This window comes from Ovis aries, chromosome 25 (assembly GCF_016772045.2).
Source record: "Ovis aries strain OAR_USU_Benz2616 breed Rambouillet chromosome 25, ARS-UI_Ramb_v3.0, whole genome shotgun sequence".
In the NCBI taxonomy this organism is placed as follows: Eukaryota; Metazoa; Chordata; class Mammalia; order Artiodactyla; family Bovidae; genus Ovis; species Ovis aries.
Genome location: NC_056078.1, coordinates 5,622,457 through 5,643,383, shown reverse-complemented (window position 1 = coordinate 5,643,383; position 20,927 = coordinate 5,622,457). Strand labels below are relative to the sequence as shown.

The following is a 20,927-nucleotide window of genomic DNA, read 5'->3' as shown; positions in this document are numbered from 1 at the left end:
TCAACTGATATTTACTTTATATAGTAATTCACTCTGCCAAAATGTGCCTTCTGAAAAGCTAGAGCTGCAAAATTCTCACAGTGAAATTAAATGCAATGTTTCAATGCACATGTAAACCAAACAACATTTGAAATAAAGCATTTCATTATACTTTAAAAAAGATATTTAATCCCATGGCTCATTTCATGGTCCTTCCATTTAATCAATTTAGCAGGTTAATACCTGGCTTATTAATAATCTTATTAACATACTTTCCCTTATTGAATAAAAAATAAACTATTACAAACTAGTCACAATCATCAGGAGTAGACCAAAGCCACTGAGCAAATAGACAAGCTATAAAAAAAAGTTTATTAAAAAAATAGACAACATATGTAAACATCTTTTTCAGTCACAAAGCTTCATAATACAGCATATCAGGCCCAGGCCTCAAATCTCTGCAGTGGGAGCACCTTAATTGTTGACTAATAGGAATCAGTTTAATTTATTTTTCAGTGAGCTATTAAGTCTATATGAAAATAAATAACCAGATTCTGCTAAGTATACTAATATACATAGAAAATCACAGATATACAGTGGATCGCAGCAAAAAATAACTATCTGCAGTAACATGTGAGATTGAGTCCTTTTATCATAACTGTCTTTTTAATATAGCTTCATTTCTAAATTCATAATGTAAAGTTGACGAAAATAAAGCCAAACAGGAACAGAGTAGAGGAACAAGACAGATGGATACCCATCACTCTCCCACCCTCACATACCACGCCACACACACGCCATACACACAAATGCACACAGTGTTTTGGTAGACGCAAAACTGAAAACATGATTTCTATATTTTGTGTTTCATGTATCTTTGTAGGCATATATTTCCTTTACTTTTATCTGGAAGTTACATGCCCCCAAGTGACTAAGTATGAAGCAGTCAACCGTATTTTCAAGTGTGATACAATTTTGAGGAAACCAAATCTCTGTAACATAATTCAACAGCCACCCCAAAGGGAAGTCAAATCACAGAATGGACCGTAACACAACAAAATGTAATTAAGTACCTGAGATTTTGCTGCAAGAATCTTAAACACAAGACCGTTTTCTTTAGGGCAAAATGCGCTTGTATTAACATAATCCTTTCATGCCCTGTTCTTTATTTGCTGGGGCATACTTGTTAGATGACTAAGATGTTCCAAAATAGCTAAATAGTACAATTTTACTTTAAAAAAATCTACTATAGGTAGATATTTTATCACACTTGATTTAATTTAAATTGCTGACCTTTCAATTATTCAGTAACTCTTAACCAAGGAAAAATTTTAAATGAAGTAACAAGTAATATTTGCAGTTAAAGTTTTTCACTGTATGGAAAATTTAAGACAGTTATTATCTTTCATCTGAATAATCATATTCTAATGATAGAAGCATAATATATTTAACAGAAGAACCCAGACAAGTTTACCAAGCTCCTGGATAGCCATTTCATAGCTTAATAACTCAGTAGTCTATTTGCAGCATATCTGTATAATTCATAAAAGTGACGCATAAAATAACTTTAAATCATTTAAAAATCTGATCTGCTAACCAAAGATTCATTTTATAAATCCACATCTGAAAATAACCTATATTTTTCTTTTCTATGACATCGACTTATCTCACCCAGCAGATATTTAACACTTATCCACAATTAAGTGAAATGTGAAATAACTATTATTGGAAAATACTTAAATTCTAACAGTACTTTCTCACTGACTGTATTTGAGGTTACTGGGATGATTATGCATTTAAATAGAGAAAATAAAAATTAAATGACATCAAGACACATGTGTCAATTAATTTTTAAAAACTCCATGGCAAAATAAAAGCTTTACACTTCTGGATACCAAATTAATGGCTACTGATGACGGGGGACCTTTTTTACAGGGAGAACCCACAGGCTAGTGTGTCTCAGCTGTACACTGTATGGTCTAAGTCAAACGTTAATGACTGATTTGTTTTAAATCTATTTTGGAGTTCCAATGGATAAAACTTTTAGAAGTTACATTCATTAAAACTTTTATAAACTACATTCAGTAAAATTTTCTCAAAGAGAGAAACATTGCATATTTTAGATGAGATGTGGACATACTTGTGCATTATAAGCCCATTGCTGAACTTAAGTAGCTTAAATAGGACTCTGCATCTATTCTGGTTATCAAATTTTTAAAAACAGACACCTTTACTCACTAATATCACATTATTCTTGGCTTTTGTTGCACAAGTAACAAAAGAAAAGTGAGAAATGAAGAAAAGAAGGGAAAGGGAAATAGAAAATGAAGGAAGGCAACAGGAAGGAAGGAATCAAAAATGGCGCTCTTACAATTTGTGTGTGTGGGGTCGCGCGACTGACCACCACCACCACCGGAAAAGAATATAAATGGGGAGAAAAAGCATTTAAAGTTGTGCTTAAACGTCGATTCACTTTGTTGTACAGTTCTTGCTTTATAGTGTGTGTAGTATTTCAAGTTGCTAGGTAAGAATCCAGTGGACAAACGATACAGTCAGCCAACGGCAATGACTTCCATTTCTGGAGAAGTTAGACATCCATGACTATTTCAGTGACATGGCCACAGCTTTGAAAACACAGCAGCATGAAACAATTAAAAGGCAGACACCTTGTTTTCATTTGTTCACCTTAAAAACACAGAAAGAAATGCTTAAACAACAGAAGGCACTTAAGACAGAAATTCCTTCTCGAGTTCATACAGAGATGGTCGGCTCGCTCTGCTTCTTATCCTGCACAGAGGCACCGTGCAGTCCCGGCTCTGGCCTTCCACGTCGGTGTCCAGCAAGGAAGGCATGCGGGGCTGAGTTCTCTTCTTGGGGCCGAGAGGACAGCTGTGGGCTGGTCCTGGACCACCCACTGCAGGGCCAGCCTGTGAGGGCTGAGACTCTGTTCTCGGTGGGAAGGCCTGCAGGGCACCTCCTCGGCTTCTTAGAGGGGGAGGGCGAGGCAGAGGCACCATATGGACAGCTCTTTGCTTTTCAGGCAGGACCTCACTTGGCAGGTCACTGTGAGGTCCAGACAGGGAGGGGGGCATCCCCCAAACCCACTCAGGGGGCAGTTCAGAGGCTCCGGGGGCTGAGATGAGAGCTGCACCAGCTGGCAAAGAGAGTGTGTGATTAGACAGTAACATTGAAAACAATGGATATCAGGGAAAATAAACTGGGTGACTTCACCCAAACCTTATATCCTAACAGTTTGTAAAGTAAGCTTTGACAAAAGAACCTGAACACAAACCTTACTTTACAAACTGTTAGGATATAAGGTTTGTTTTTATTGAAAAGTACCTCAAAGTTGGAAAGATTGCTTGAATCTGTGGAAACTACAACTGTAAGGAGCTAAATCATCATCAGATGCTTAGAACAATGATCATTAGAATTGTTTAATAAACAGGATAGATTTCAGAATGGGATTAGACTGGGCTAAAATTAAGGCATGAAATGATGGTGAATATGACTGAATTCACTTTCAGGTGACAATTTGAAAATACTAATGAAAATAAGGAAGCACCTATGTTTCTACATGTTACACCTTCCCTTTTTTGTTCTGAAGAACTGACTTATTACCACCCTGTTGTTCATTCGCATCCAACTCTTTGCGACCCCATGGACTGTAGCCCACCAAGCTCCTCTGTTGGGATTTCCCAGGCAAGAACACTGGAGTGGGTTGCCAGTTCCTTCTCCAGGGGTCTTCCTGACCCAGGGATTGAACCCATGTCATTTGCATTGGCAGGCGGCTTCTTCACTGCTGAGCCATCAGGGAAGGCCTGTTACCACTCTAGCAGATAATTATTGGCTTCAAATGAAGAAAAGAAGTTCTTACGGGATTATCGTGATGGGATTTCACCATGTGCAATTATAAATTACTAATATTTATGACATCATAAAAGAGCGATAAACCAATTTATTTAAAGACAATGAAAACTAATATTAGAAAAAATGTGCCTACTTGTAGCACACTTAAAGAGATCAAGGAGAAGATAGAGCAAATGAAAGCAGCCTCAGTTTTAATACACTTTATAACCAATCCTAGCATAACATTTTATGATCTAAAAAGCATTTTTCATATACATTATCTCACTTGATCCTCATGATCTATATCTGATGTGATTGTAATCACATTTACATACAAAAGAAATAATAGTTAATCCCCACATAGCATTTACTGGCCACTTGATTTTTATACCCCCTAAACTCAATCTCAGCATAACTGGACAGTGAAGGCAGGTGACGCGGAAGACATGGTACCACGGGGGAGGTAGGACAACCAGTTTTAGCAGCAGCTCTCCCATTAATTATTGGTTCAGACTTTGTCAAATGATTGTCTACCTAACGTGAGGGGCTTGGAGCAGTTACTCTCCACATGCTCGCTCTCTTTTTAAGTTGCTGAAATTCAGTTGTATTTTCTCCAGAATCTAAATGATAGTTAAGGTCAAATGAAAGAGTAAAATTAAATGACAGTCAAAGGAAAGGGTAAAATGCAAAGATTTCTGTAAAGAGTGAAAAGAAATTTGTAAATGTAATCATACGGAAAAGAGAATCAGAGAGTCACGCAATTTTACAGTCCAATCTCTACAGTGGTATCTGGTACTTTCACCCATGAATGCAGCCTACCTGGGGGCCGGGCAGCACTTCCATCAGACAGGGTCCTTCGGTGACTTGCTGCTCTCTCTTTGGAAGCAGCAGCGTAAGAAACGCCCCCACATGTCAGCTCCGTGAAGGAAGGAGGCAGGTTTCTCCACCCATCACGGCTGGTCTCCAGTCCTGGCACGGGGGTTGACTTCTGGCCCCTCCCTCCAAAGGCAGGGCAAGGATCTGGAGTGGGCACCCGAGGGGCACAAGAGATGTGTGTGCTGCTCTCGAAGGAGTCTTCGCCATCGGTGTGCAGCAGGCACCTGGTGGAGAGGGAAGGCACGGACAGGAGGTTTGCAGTGGTGGACGGTGGGAGGGAGGGGGTGCTGCTGGCTCCCTCGCCCACGGCCAGCAGCCTTGCGGCGGGGCTGGCACTGCGGCGAGACTTAGGTACCCGCTGGAAGATGCCTTCACGTTTCTTCCTGCCTTCCTTGGGCAACGGGTCTTCGGAAGCCTGTGCTTTCGTGAGCTCTCGTATGTCCAAGCCCAGAGCCACCGATGCCAGCAGCATGGTACAGCCGTACAGAGCAGACTCTGTTTTCTTTCTCTGGGGGGATCTGCTCAGACTGTTTGGAGGGGTCCCCTGAGGAGTATCGGCAGCAGGGCTCACTGGGGTTCCCTCCTCCCAGCTTTCGGGTTCCACCGGGTTCTCTCTCTGGCCATCTTTCCAAAGAGGTAGATCAATGTAGGCCTGAGTTGGCGATTTTATCTGCTTTGGTTTTCTGTGTTCCAATCCATCAGGGGCAAGTTTTGGCTCTTCACCAGTACCTACATAGAAGGATAAACACACACATGCTAGGACCATTTTCCAGCAAAAACCAGGAAAACTACACTGTAAAACAAAGCTGAAATCTAACAAATACATATTCTACATCATGACACATGGAGTCCTTTCCAGTTTAGCAAATGGTTCGTCCAGGAGGACCCTGCACAAGGGGTATCCAGGGTGCTATGACTCAGGCTCCCTGCAGAGGGACCTGCAGGAGCATTTGCAAGCCCTGAAACCAAGGCAAACATGATCAATATCTGCGTAAGATCATACTGTCCTTTTGGGAGTCACTCAGGCGTTCGGGAGGCGCTGAGTGCTTGCTAGGCACCAGGCACTGCGAGTAGAGTGGTGAACACAGCAGGTAAACTTTTTGGTTTGAGTTGACATTCTAATTTGTGGGTGACGAAGAACACATATATTATGGGTTCCATGTAGACAAATAAGAATTTTAGATAAGAGTGATGAATAGGGAGAGAGGTTCAAGAGGGAGCTATCTGTCGTATAGCTACGACAGATTCATGTTGATACACGGTGGAAGCCAACACAATATCGTAAAGCAATTATCCTCCAATTGGAAGTCAATAAATCAAAAAGTAAAAAATAAAAACAAAACCAAAAATGTTATGGGGAAATGGTGGAGCAAAAAAAATAAATAAATAAAATAAGGCTGCTTGAATTTCTGGTTTGTGTCACTTTTACCCTACCGTATTTTTCTAAATTTCCTTCATGTGCTTTTCTTTCTTGAAAAATAAAAGAAAAATCTGCCTCATTAAAAAAAAAAAAGATAAGTAAATAAAAACAGGTACTGAGGTAGAGGGCTGGGGTGAGAGACCACTTCAGCTGAGGTGGTCAAGGAAGGCTTTCCGGAAATGCTTGAGCTGAGACATAAACTCACAGAGGCACCAGGCCACACAGATGGGAGGTGGGAGCGGGCCTTCAGGCAGGACAGACGGCGTGAACCCTTTGCTCACTGACCCTTCCAGTGGACTACAGGGTTAACTTCATGGAAACCCAGCTGGGTCAGCTACATAAATCCTTTTATTTCCTCCAAGTGACCTGTGGAGGAGTTATTAATAGGATCAAAATATTCTAAGAAAGAATAAAAACATTGGAAAAAAAAAGAAAAGGCCGACTACCCAGTCACAAATAATGAAACATGTACTGTAGAAATAACAGTTTTGTGACCACTGATTGCCCTTCATGACTCCTCAAGTGACATTTGCTGATGCACTGCAGTATATAATGAGAGAACCTCTTGCCTTTATAGGCAAGAGAGAGTCAGCACACAGTAACGAATCTGGTGTCAAAAAGTGCTTATCCAGGATTCAGAGGGGACCTGCCTCTGTTTACCTGAATGTATTTATGGAGATATTTAGGCTGAAACCACAAACTAACCACAGAAGAAGAAAACTAACCATGAACAGTGAGTGATAAGGTGCGTGCAAAATTGAACACAGCAGTAATAATAAATTCAAGATGTCTATACCAAGATTAGCTAAAGCATCTTTCCTTTGATCACAGTATCAAAGAGCTGTCTTAAGTTGTTGAGGGTAAAGACCGATTTTGTCTTCTTTGGTGATAGCCATCATTGAGGGTTTTCAACAACTACTGTATCTTTTCAATCTTTTAATATCTGAACACTGAACAGGAATGTTGAATATAGAAAGCAATGATGACTTACTTAAATTAGAAATTCCAATGTAACACTCTCCAGCAGTAGTTTTCCACAGCTAACTAGCTTGACAATATTTCATCATGTCATGGGGTGGGAATACAACCTCAGCAGAATTTCAGGGTGCCTACATCTTCATATTTACTATTTCCTATACTAAATTAATTTGGATCTATCTAATAAATTATACTAATTTTTCTGGTAAAGAATAGGGTTACAAATTCCTGATAAACAATGTGGAGCCTCATGATTACTTTCCACCATGAACACTGCCAGGACAGAAGATAAGTTTCCAGCTCAGTGTAGCCCCACTACTACTCTGACGCTGCTAACCTTTCTGACATCACTTCCAGAGCACTCACATGCTAAGTCTATTTCCAGAGACCCATTTACCTGGCTGGTCCACAAATAATGAAGACAACGGCATGGTTTTCTGATTTTTTATTAATATCGTTGACCAAGGACTGTTGCCATCCGAGAGGGGTCTTATTCTACAAGAGAAAAATGTTTATTTTGAAATAATAGAACCACATGAACACAAACTAGGTTTTGGTAAATATACACTAACAAGATTTTTAGGTAGTAAAGAGAACACATTTGGATTCTGTGTTTTAAAGAGTTAACAAAGTACAAACAAAACCTTAACATGAGATGTAAAACATTTTTAAAACTGCTTAACCAAATAATAATTAATTTAGTATGATAAGCCCATCCTAGAAATTAACTTGATATTCAGGTATCTTTGTATTACTCCAATCGCTTTTTAAAAGGTAAGTCTGGCCAATGCAACATGTAAAAGGCCCTGATAAAAAATAACTAAGTAGAAAAAGCACTGCTCTGCGTCGCAGTGCACACTGAAATACCACCAGATGTCACACGTGTACCTTTCTTTGCAATCAGTTCTTTCTTTCATTTGAATCGAATTTGGACCCCAGGTACAACCCTTTTTCTTGAAATTCCTTTTTATATCTTCAAATTCTTCTTGTCGACAGACGGTGTTTCTGCCCCAAGTTTTATTGCTTTCATCTGAGGTCACTAAACAGAGAGCATCACTCATTAACCAATTACAGTTTTTTAAGTTTTAGGATGAATCAAGTCAGTTGTAAAACTATCTTACTCAAAGTGTATAGATGATTGAGAAGCATGAAAAGAATGAAGAAGTTATTTCTTGCACCCTACTCGAGGCAAATGTCCGTCTCTAATCATAACAGTAGGAAAGGTAAAAGGTAAACCTGAGGGAGCCATAAAGGGCTGATAATTTCTTTATCTATGCATTTAACATGATGCAATAGTTAGGACTTCATTTTACTTGGGAGGGGAAAAAAAAAAGGCAAATTGAACATTTAACTTAGTACTTAATTTTTTAACCAAGTCAAAGTTTAGAACCTAAAGGTCTATTTTGAAACTGTAATTTCAGCCACTGTTTCATTAGTCATCACAACTGTTTGGCTACAATTACCTTTTAAAACCTGAACATATGCAAGTTTTCCCACATCTTGCCTTATTTCATCCCCTTGTGGGGAGGTTTACATTCACGTCTGACCTCCACCCATTGCTGACACACACGTGACACACAACTGCCTCCTCCCGCAGCCCCTCGCTGCTTGAGAACCATGGGGAGAGTGGCTGTTATTACTACACACTTAGAAACAACCCTGTCACACACCAGAGGCACTAGAAACACAGCTGAAAGCATGATGACATAGCTACACAGGGGGTAAGAATCTACACTCTGGGTCTAATCGAAACTCGCACAGAACCACTGTAAGTTGAAAATGTAGTTAATACACCTGAGCTACCGAACACGGCTTAGCCCAGCCCTCCTTAAACGTGCTCATGTACCCCCACGGCTGATTCATGTCAATGTACGGCAAAAACCACTACAATATTGTAAAGCAATTAGCCTCCAATTAAAATTAATTCATTAATTAAAAAAAATGTGCTTAGAAGAGTTACTGTGTTTGTTTAGCTGCCAAGTTGTATACAACTCTTCTGTGACCCCATAGCCTGCAGCCCTCCAGGTCTTTCTGTCCATGGGGTTTCCCAGGCAAGAATTCTGGAGTAGGAGGCCTTTTCCTTTCCCAGGAGATCTTTCCGATCCAGGGAATGAACCCGTGCGACCCACATGGCAGACGGATTCTTCATCATCTGAGCCACCTGGGAAACCCGCTTAGAACAGTCACACTAGGCTACAGTTAGCAAAATCATCGAATACAAAGCCTAGTTTATACTAAAGTTAAATATCTCATGTACCTTACGGAATCCAGCAGTGAAAGTGAAAAGCAGAGTAGCTGTGAGTATATGGCTTATTTCTCCTCATGACGGTGGGGCTGACCAGGAGCCCAGCATCTTGAGAGGATGGCGCCTCGCATCACTCCCCAGGAAAAGATCAAAATTCAAAGTATGGTTTCCACTGAATGTGAGTCACTTTAAAACCACCGTAAAGCCAAAAAACCCTAAGTCAAATTACCCTAACGTGGGGGGCCATGTGCATTAGGGTGGTCAATGCACACCAAATGAGAGCTAAATCCCCAAAAAGCAGAATACTGTCTTCTTTATTTACAAAACAACTGGAAGTAACCTCAAATTCTGGATTTCAGTTTTCAAAATATCCACAAGTATGCTACTGATGTAATTCGGTTATACAAACGTCACAGGTACAGGCTTCACAAAATCTTATAAGTCTCGAGATCTTATTTCAGTTTCTACTCTGTGGCCTGGTAACATCACCAATTGTGCAGAGTCTAAAAATCATTTACTGTGAAAATAAGAAAATTAGACTAAGAAGAAAATTTTGATTTCCAAATAGTTATGATACCTCCTGTATTTCACATGCTTAGAAACCACTTATAAAAACATGTCTGCTTAAGTCGAATCAAAGTCCACTAGTGACAGACACCCACCCAAAAGACCCCAAGGGGGAGAAAGCTTACGCTGTATTGCTCGGAGTCGGGGGATCACTGTGGGGCTGCTGGGAGGGCTGGAGCTGCTGCTGTTCAGACTTCTTCGTTTGTCCAAATTGGGGGAGGCCTGCACGGTTATTTTGTGCTGGAAGTCTGTTGGATATGGGGAGAAAAAAAGAGAACTGAGATTTGATGGTTTTAGGTGATTTTCATAGTCCCGTCTTTGGTACGTGGCAATAAAAGCAGAAATTGCCAGACAGTAAGAATATGGTCAACATCCAGAAAATGAAGATCATAGCATCTGGTCCCATCACTTCATGGCAAATAGATGGGGAAACAGTGGAAACAGTGTTAGACTTTATCTTTTGGGCTCCAAAATCACTGCAGATGGTGACTGCAGCCATGAAATTAAAAGACGCTTGCTTACTCCTTGGAATGAAAGTTATGACCAACCTAGACAGCATATTGAAAAGCAGAGACATTACTTTGCCGACTAAGGACCATCTAGTCAAGGCTATGGTTTTTCCTGTGGTCATGTATGGATGTGACAGTTGGACTGTGAAGAAGGCTGAGCGCCGAAGAATTGATGCTTTTGAACTGTGGTGTTGGAGAAGACTCTTGAGAGTCCTTTGGACTGCAAGGAGATCCAACCAGTCCATCCTAAAGGAGATCAGCCCTGGGATTTCTTTGGAAGGAATGATGCTAAAGCTGAAACTCCAGTACTTTGGTCACCTCATGTGAAGAGTTGACTCATTGGAAAAGACTCTGATGCTGGGAGGGATTGGGGGCAGGAGAAAAGGGACGACAGAGGATGAGATGGCTGGATGGCATCACTGACTCGATGGACGTGAGTCTGAGTGAACTCAGGGAGATGGTGATGGACAGGGAGGCCTGGCGTGCTGCGATTCATGGGGTCGCAAAGAGTCGGACACGATGAATAGGCATGTCTCAGAGTCTGCTCCTGGTTTCTTACTTGTCTTTCATTCAGGATTTGAGTCCATAAACAGTGACTCAGAATCTTGATACATTAGGCAGCACACTGAGACACACAGACACACAAGGAAATCAACTATTACTGAGCATCTGGAGAACCCAACAGTCTTCTGGGAAGAAGAGTTTCCTTCATTCAGTCTGACACAGTTGAAATGAAACTGAAAGAGACACCCTGGGTTAAACAAGTCCTGGTTCTGTCACTAACTGTGGACCCCAAACCAGCAAGGAGCCTCTTAGAGTCAGTTTCCCAGGCTTTTGGCTAGTACAGCAGACACCACCACAGGGTTGCCATGGTGATTAAAACAGAAAACATACATTATGTGGGGTTCAGAACATGCTACCCCAACATTTACTCCTTTTTGTTGTTCAGTCGCTCAGTCGTGTCCAACTCTTTGTGACCCCATGGACTGCAGCCCTCCAGGCTCCTCTGCCCGTGGGATTTCCCAGGCAAGAACACTGGAGTGGGTTGCCATTTCTTCCTCCCTGGGATCCTCCTGACCCAGGGATCAAACTCCAGGCAGATTCTTTACCACTGAGCCATCAAGGAAGCCACATTTACTCTTTAACCTGTTACATTTCTACAAGACAGTTCACTCTTCATCAACCTAGCATGAAAATGTTCAGGTCTGGTTTTTTTTAGGGGGGGCGGTATTCATTTCTTGATGCAGGCTCTCATGTCACAGAAACTTGTATTAAACACATTTTTATGCTTTCCCCTATTGATTTGGCTTTGTCAGTTTCATCTTCAGACCCAGTCAGGGTCAAGTGAAACTCCCCCAGCCTCAAGTTAAAAGTGTTTTGTGGCTAAGGTACCTACAAATGATGGTTACTATTATCTAACTGTGATACAGTTAAGATACAGGATAGCTGTCATGCCAGATGAAATGCCAAGAACTATGGCAACATATGAAAGAAAAGTAACATTACCAGAGGAAAGAAAACTTTGTAAACCGTCAGAAAAAGTATTGAAAACTTAGAAGCAGGAAAAATAAATGACTGGGTATTCTTTCATTGTGGTGTCGCGCTTAACCTCTGACTAGTTTTCTATTGATGGGGCTATTTTTACAACTCAGTAGAGACAAAGGTTAACTTGTAGATTTTGTCTGGTGATGATGCAAATAATTTTTGCCTGGTGTGAAAGAAAATCCCAAAGGTTACTATTTATTGCCATAATGGGCATTAACCAAGTCTGTATTTAGCCTAGCAATCGAATGCTAATATTTCTTTATCAAATTGACCATAAATACTAAGCTCCTCAAATCCCTATGTGAACCAGTTTACATGGGTTCCCCATTAATATTAATAAATCAATATTAATTATTAATGAAATAAAATCTTTGACATGTTCATTTTATGTTTGCAAGAAAGCTATAATTTACCTTATTGTATAAAATAATTATACTTTATAATTAGAACCACAAGGCATTGAATGAGGAGTTTGAATTATGTTACAGATCTGAAGCTTTCCTTGATATTGTATTCTCCCTGACCTTCCACATCCAATCAAACACAAAATATCTTGTAAATTCTGTTCTGTATTCTTCTCAGAGCTATTGTTGAGTCAGCAAACTCCACATGGGAAGCCCAACTTACCACCTACTAGCCACATGAATTTGGGGAAAGTAACTTCATCTCTGTAAGTCACAGCATCTTCACTGACAAAAAGGGAAAAAAGAATGATTCCTACTCCACAGGACAGTTAGGTAGACTTAAATACAAAGAAGTACAGACAGTACTTGGGCTTCCCAGGTGGCTCAGTGGTAAAGAATCCTTCTGCCAATGCAGGAGACTTAGGTTCCATCTCTGGAGGAGGAAACTGGCAACCCACTCCAGTATTCTCTCCTGGGAAATCCCATGGACAGAGGGGCCTGGTGGGCTACAGTCCATAGGGTCGCAAAAGAGCTGGACGTGACTGAGTGACTAAGCATGGAAATATACTTGAGCATAAAAAATACTCAACGCACCTTAATGACACTTCTTGTTCTTTCCATCTCCACCACCACCATCATTTCACGCTGAGGCTGCTACAACCCTTTGGTCTATCTTCTAGCAACTCCACTCGACCCCTCTGATCTACCTCACAACAGCCAGAGGCTTGCTTGCTTATTTACTTATTTATGGCTGTGCGGGTGCTGCTGCAGCAAGGACGCAGCAGTTGTGGCACAAAGGCTTAGATGCTCCCAGGCATGTGGGATCTTAGTTCCCCAGCCAGGGGTTGAACCCACATCCCCTGCACTGGAAGGCAGATTCTTAACCACTGGACCACCAGGGAAGTCTCCAGGGGCATGCCTGTCATTCCCTGCTTAGAGGCCTTTGAAGGGTTCTCATCATTCTTAAAATTATAGATCAAAATCACAACACCCCTCTAATTCCCTGCAAATCTGACCTGGGTTGTTTGTGCCACCCCTGTTCTCCCATCACTCACCACAATCTAGACAAGGGGACAGCAGGCTTTTCCTAAGAAGTGCCACACAGTAAATACTGCAGTTTCTATGAGCCACATGGTCTGCTGATGGAGCGGGAAAGCGTTCCAACAAAAACGTAAAGGCGTGTGTTCCAGTGCAACGCTGCTATGGACGCTGCAGCTCACCTTTCCTGCCAGATTCGTGGCTCAGGAAATCTTCTTTTCTAGTATTTAAAGAGTATAAATCTTTCTTTGCTTGTGGGCTACAGGAAAGAGGTGCGAGGCTGAATTTGGACCCGCAGGTAGAGTCTAGCCATAATGGTCTTTTTTTCAATTCCTGAAAGAAACCAAACTTCTTCCCATGTGCTTTCTGCCTGTTCTTTGGCTTCCCTTCATTGGTGGGGCTTCCCTGGTGGCTCAGATGGTAAAGCATCTGTCTACAATGCGGGAGACCCAGGTTCGATCCCTGGGTCGGGAAGATCCCCTGGAGAAGGAAATGGCAATCCACTCCAGTACTCAGTACTCTTGCCTGGAGAATCCCATGGACAGAGGAGCCTGGTAGGCTACAGTCCATGGGGTCACAGAGAGTTGGACACGACTGAGTGACTTCACTTTCACTTTCCAAGGTGGCTCAGTGGTAAAGAATCTGCCTGCCAATGCAGGAGATGTGGGTTTGATCCCTGGTTGGGTCAGGAAGATTCCCTGGAGTAGAAAATGGCAACCCACTCCAGTATTCTTGTCTGGGAAATACATGGATGGAGGAGTCTGATGTGCTACAGTCCATGGGGTTGCAAAAAGTCCGACATGACTGAGCATGCATGCCAGACCACATATTTGGCAAATTCCTACTCTGAGTCTCAATTTAACTTTTTCTTCTTGGGGAAGCTAGTTGTGATTGCTTTAGTCCAGGAGACATCACTCTACTAATCACTGTCACATGACTTTTCCTTCAGAGTAATTAATAATTACAGTCAAAACAAAAGAACCTTTGTTTAATTATTAGCTTAAGACTCACCCCCTCCAATACAATGTCAGTTCTCTATTGGGAGGGTTATCAGTCGCCATCACTGCAACATCTCCCCCCAGTCGGCACAGGGCCATGCACAGGAAAGATGCTGAGCGAATCCTTGCTGAACAAGTGTTTCCTCTGTTTGAGATTACAGTATTCATGAGGGCAGAGATCATGTTTTGAAGACAATGCAGATAGACGTGAAGTGCCAGATGGGAGCTCTGTCCCCCTACCATCTAAGAAAGAATGATCTGACGAGGCAAAGCGGCTTAAGAGAGGGAAAGAATTGATGCAAGAAAACAGTTCATCAGAACAGACATCTAACTGAACTAGGGGGAAGGGAAATAAGTAGGAAAAGAAAGAAATATTCTCACCCAAAGAGATGAAACAATTTAGACCGAAGAGCTTTATAAAGGTTCAGCCAGCCCGGCGGCTCAGTGGTAAAGAATCCAGCTGCAACTCAGGAGCTGCAGTACATGTGGGTTTGACCCCTGGGTCGGGAAGACCCCCTGGAGGAGGAAATGGCAACCCGCTCCAGTACTCTTGCCCGGAGAATCCCATGGACAGAGGAGCCTGGTGGGCCACAGTCCAAGGGGTCACAAAGAGTCGGACACAACTGAGCACGTACAAGCACACGGAAGTTTTTGTAGCGAGAGGAGCCTGCAGCCCAGAGTGGAAGGCACGCATGCTCGCGCAGGCCTCGGAATCAGAACAACAGAACCAGGCCACAGCACCTGAATGGCAAACCACGAAGGACGAGCGATGGGAGAGGAGGCAACAGGCACAGGCTGGGGAGCCGCCACGGACGGCTTTAAGGCCAAAGGCAGTTGCGAAGGCACAAGACTGGATCTTAACAATACCTAAGATTCAGGGTGCTTCTGGTCTTCTGAAAAAAACCAGATACTTGTACTCAGGGGGAAAAAAAAGAGCACTCTGTGCTTTAAACATAAACAAAACATTCTTTATGATAAACATCCTGTTCCTATGAAACAGAGAAAGGTTGATTCTGTCCCAGTTACAGATTGAGGAAAACTCAGGCTGAACTGTTAAGGGGTCCTGGCTGATGTCCAGTGTTTATCTGGACTGCTTGCCAGACCTGTTCTCAAGGTATCTGCTCATGGCAGATTATCATGTGGTCCCAGGCTTTTGATTAAACCTGTATGTTTTCACTGGCAATATTTATGTTTCATGAAGGACACTGACACGGCTCACTGAGAATCCTCATTTTACACTAAAAGTTTCAGTATTCGTTGAAAAGTCCTTTGGGGGCTTCTGCCTTCTCTCCCTAGGCATGTACACACACTTGCTCACATTCACGCACAGCAGGCAGGTGAGTGTGGCAGGCCTCTGGCTCTTGTGAAGTGGTTGAAGTTAGAACATCATGGCTTTAGAGACATACCAACTCCCCAAAGTTTCAAAACCTCTTTGATCTATTTTATATGTTCTAAAAACACAACCTGCGTTCAAAACAAACATAATACAGGAGTGATATAAAGTGGTTACAGTATAAATGTATCTGCCACAACCATTCTTTCTCTCTACAAGTTCCAAGACTGCACAGTTTAATTTACCAACTCTTAGATTATGCCGCCTCATTGTATAAGCATTCATCTTTATTAGGTAGCTATGCAGGATTGTCAACAGGAATAATTGCATTTGAGTTTTCCAGCAATAAATCATCCTAGCTATAAATAGCCATAAAATGAAAAGCTGCTATCAGTGATTACGAAGGAAAAAGTACAATGATTAATTATTCAAATTTAATAACAATTTTTTGAAAGAACTTTTAAACAATATTCTGGCTTGTCATCTGAATCATTCTCTAACCACCAAAATGATTATTTGCTTAACTCCACCTTTATAGAAGGCTTAGGTGAGGATCTGGCTACTCTAGTCAAAAAGACAATCTAGGTTGATCTGTGTGTGTGTGTGTGTGTGTGTGTGTGTATGTGTGAAAGTTGCTCACACACAATGCCCTTGTTACAACGGCTGACCAATTTTTCAAAACAATTGAAAAGAAAAGGGGGCATCTACGAATATTATGAACCTTCAATTGCACCAATTGAGCACACAATGCTAGTTGAAGGTTAACTGACCCCCAACCAGTTTAATTCCCAAACAGTACAGAAAGCTTGAAGGAAAAAAAAAACATCTTTAGAATTCTTACCCTAAGGGAATACCTCCTACTAGGAGAACCTGATTTTTGCTCCCCGTGCCTTGAGACCAGAGCTCTCTGGATCACTTATCTTATCTAGACCATCTCTTAAAAAAAAAAAAAAAAAAGGAATGAAGTCTTTAAAAATTTTCTTATTTTCAACTGTTATTTACTATTAGTGAGTTTTACTGGAACAAAACCAGAAACATAGACCAATGGAACAAGACAGAAAGCCCAGAGATAAACCCACACACCTATGGGTACCTTATCTTTGACAAAGGAGGCAAGAATATACACTGGAGAAAAGACAGTCTCTTCAGTAAGTGGTGCTGGGAAAAATGGACATAGCTGTCTAGTTTTTACACATAGCTGTTGTAAAAAAATGAAGTTAGAACTCTTCCTAACACCATACACAAAAATAAACTCAAAATGGATTAAAGATCTAAATGCAAGCATACATATTAAGAACCAGTTCATAGGAGTCTCAGATACATTTCTAGGAAATTCCTTAAGCTAGACAGACATGGAAAAATTCCTGCAAAAGGGATTTAAGTAGTTTGTAGCTGGAAAAATAAGTAACACCATCCTCCAATCTGTCATCTACCGGCTGTTTTTTCCTTAATAATGTACCATGAAATAGTACTAAAATCTGGTAACTCAAAGAATTTTCTAACAGATCATAATGTTGGAATCCACTAACTCTCTTGAATGTAAGGTACAAATAATTGCTTTCTCCACTGAGCAAAACCACTGAAGGAGAAAATAATTGTTTTTATAGTTCTGACTCTTCTCTGTGAATCTTTGGATGTGTGTCCTACTTTGGGATACTGTGTAAGAAAACTCTGTGTGTGTGTGTGTGTTGGTGAGGTAGCTTGTAGAGTTGAGGGATTCTAATGAGTTTCCATAGAGGTACCAGTGTCACAGCGATGTGGCACCATCTTGTGGGCAGAAGAGGTAACTACCACCCTAAATTACAGAAACTGCATTTCATGCCTTTAAAATGGTTTAGGATTATAGCAATAGATTTTGAGGTTATGTTTTAACTAGAATCTTTTATTAAGTGGCAAAAGGTAAAAAAAAAATATGTGACTAAAATGACCCCTCTATTCTCAGAAACAGGAAAGGGAACTAGTACTATCCAGGAATAATACAAATCCAGCAAAAATATTCAAATATATTCACTTTGTGCTGAATAAATGCAAGGTACCAGCCAAGTAAAATTTGAGAAGAAGAACCCCAGGAATCCTGTGATACTTTGTTTAATCACTCTTTCATGAAGATTAAAAAGTCACTGGAATTATTTCATTGTTTCTCCCAAGTTTCTTTCCCATCAGTTTCTAATTAGCTCGCCTCTCCAAAGTTTCCCCAGGGAATCAGTGAATATTAATTATGGTAATATGGTCACAACACAGATAGAAGAACACTGATATAGCTCAGGACTAGAGAAGAAAACTCACACTGAATGCCCCTCTGAATTTGTCTACTATCTATATCAAAGCAGAAAGAAGCCTTACCTTAAACAAAACAGACTATTTTAAATTATGTCTGACATATCAGACAGTCCAGTGAGTTGTCTTTCAAGTTACACTTCGGCTAAAAGCAAACATTAGAAGAGAACCTGGAAAAGTACCTTTTTTTTGTTCCCAAAGAGGTCAAAGGTAAAATGAATGAGGACCACATAGCCAGTTCTCACCTCATCAAAGCACTTAATCAATGATGTATATTCTGTGTACTTCTGACTACCCCACAGCAGCAATTTTCTGATCAATTAAGGACTTCTGTAACCAAAGAAGTCACAATACGTGGCAAGCTGCAAGGATTTTGTAGTAAGTATCTTTACAAGACAATGTATACATATTTTATATAGAACAAAACTCCTGTTACTGTTATTTAAATCAAATTTCCACACTATTACCAAACATCTCAGGAAAACACTGGAATCTGTAAAGAACACTCTAAGATGTAATACATATATAGAAAGACAGATACATACAGATATATACACATTGACTGTGTATTCTCTGTAGGCTGGGCTGCCTAGGTGGCTCAACAGTAAAGAATCCACCTGTCAAGCAGAAGACATATGAGACTCAGGTTCGATCCCTGGGTCAGGAAGATCCCCTGACCAGGAGAAGGAAATGGCAGCCCACTCCAGTATTCTTGCCTGGGAAATCCCACGGACAGAGGAGCCTGGAGGGCTACAGTCCACAGGGTGGCAGAAGAGTTGGACTTGAACTTAACTGAAGCAACAAACACCAACCCTACAGGGGCAGCCAGCTCTTGCTCCGTCGTCATCCTTCCCTGCGAGAAAACTACTGCAAAACACAGAGGGACATTTGATATTACCTCAATCAAACATCAAAGAACTTAACTTTATGAATTGACATATGTTTGCTATTTTGTACTCTGTTTAGTTTCTCCCAACATATAATCCATTTCAGTTCAGTCGCTCAGTTGTGTCCGACTCTTTGTGACCCCATGAATTGCAGCACACCAGGCCTCCCTATCCATCACCAACTCCCGGAGTTCACTCAGACTCATGTCCATCGAGTCGGTGATGCCATCCAGCCATCTTATCCTCTGTTGTCCCCTTTTCCTCCCGCCTTCAATCTTTCCCAGCATCAGGGTCTTTTCCAATGAGTCAGTTCTTCGTAATCCATTTATGTTATATCGCAATGATTTAAAATATTTTTTTAAAGGTTGCCTAGAATTACTGGTTTACTTCCCTCGTGGCTCAGCTGGTAAAGAATCTGCCTACAGTGTGGGAGACCTGGGTTTGATCCCTGAGTTGGGAAGATCCCCTGGAGAACAGAACGGCTACCCACTCCAATATTCTGGCCTGGAGAATTCCATGGCATACAGTCCATGGGGTTGCAAAGAGTTGGACGTGACTGACCAACTTTCACTTTCACTTTTATACCTCAACGATTTTGAACCTTTAGATGAAGGTGGGTGGTCATCGAGGCACTGAATATACTTTGCTAAGGGTGCGAACAGCAACCTCAGTGCCCCAGATAACAGCCAGCTCCTTGTGGAAGCAAGAAATTGATGTTCAGATTTTAAAAGGTAACTGTAGCCTAACAATTGTGATGACTAATGAAAAGTTCTCTTAAATTACAATCTTAAAATATACCTCTGTTTCTTAGTTTCAAACTTTGATTTGGTTAAAAAATTACATAGGAAGTTTAAGTTAAATGTTCCATTTGACTTATTCCCCTTTCCCCCCCAAAAAACCCCAAATCCTAAACTGTTGTATCATGCTAATTGCATAGATAAATAATCAGCTCTTTGCTGCTAATTTACTTTGAGTTTGTATCTCTCAGTGTACTCCACTTTTCTTGCTATTAGGATTACAGACAGAAATTTGCCACTGGTGAGGGTCAAAGAAATCATTCCATTGTTTCTGTTTCTTGATTGTTTAAGTATTTTGAGTAAGATGTGTTTGTTCTGGATTTTCACCATGTTGTGTAGTGCTGGTTCAATGCAATCAGCTAAAGAGAAATTCTGCTTTGATTTCCAAAGGAGTAAACAATAATGTCATTAACAGGAAAGGATGCCCGCAGTCAGATACACTGCTTCCGGTCCCCTGCAATATGCTCCCTTTCCAGGCTGCTTCACACGTGAAAACTCACTAGGTTGTTACGTTCTGACCACGGACTGAAGCACGAGGTGAAGATGCTCAGTCATAAAATCTCACTCCCCAGCTCCGATGAAGCAAAGAAGCAGACAGGAGGGACGACCACAAAAGTCTGAGGGGACGTCGGGGCGGGACCGTACCTGAAGGTAAACTGATGCGATGGCCGTCTCTGAGCTTCAGGCGGCTCCTCTTAAACTTGCCCTTCCTCTTCTTGACGTTGGGCTTCTCCTGATTCAGCTGGAAGATGAGGATGTTGAGCTCTCGCTCCAGCACGTCGATCTCCCGTGCGGCCAGCTGCTGCTCCCGCCGCCGGAGCAGCTCCTCCTGCGACTTCTGCTGCAGGGCGGCCCGCATCAGCTCCTCCTCCCGGGAGCGCAGCTCCTGCCGCCGGGACAGGGGACAGGATCAAGGTCACTGCAGGCCTCCCGGAGCCTCCCCACGGCCAAGACAGGCCAGGCTGGACCCCAGCTCACCAGGGGCTCACACAGGCTCCATCTGGCAATTCTGGGGTGTTTCTGCTTTGTTTTGGGGGTGGGGGTGGGGGGCAGAATGGTTTACTTAATCCATGGCTCTTATTTGTATGGAGAAGGCAATGGTACCCCACTCCAGTACTCTTGCCTGGAGAATCATCCCATGGATGGAAGAGCCTGGTGGGCTGAGGTCCATGGGGTCTCTAAGAGTCGGACAGGACTGAGCGACTTCACTTTCACTTTTCACTTT

General features: G+C 41.7%; 1 protein-coding gene across 1 annotated transcript in view; it reads right to left on the bottom strand.

Annotated features, from left to right (window-relative positions):
- Window positions 1-332: 332 nt before the first annotated feature.
- The window catches only part of MAP3K21 (mitogen-activated protein kinase kinase kinase 21), a 60,105-nt gene continuing 39,510 nt past the window's right edge, over window positions 333-20,927 (bottom strand). Inside the window, exons 5-10 of the mRNA XM_015104330.3 lie at window positions 20,348-20,588; window positions 10,040-10,162; window positions 7,991-8,141; window positions 7,500-7,597; window positions 4,648-5,433; window positions 333-3,133 (exon numbers count right to left, since the gene is read on the bottom strand). Of these exons, the coding sequence (XP_014959816.2) occupies window positions 2,706-3,133; window positions 4,648-5,433; window positions 7,500-7,597; window positions 7,991-8,141; window positions 10,040-10,162; window positions 20,348-20,588 (1,827 nt within the window). The 3' untranslated portion in view covers window positions 333-2,705. The remainder of the gene's footprint in view (window positions 3,134-4,647; window positions 5,434-7,499; window positions 7,598-7,990; window positions 8,142-10,039; window positions 10,163-20,347; window positions 20,589-20,927) is intronic.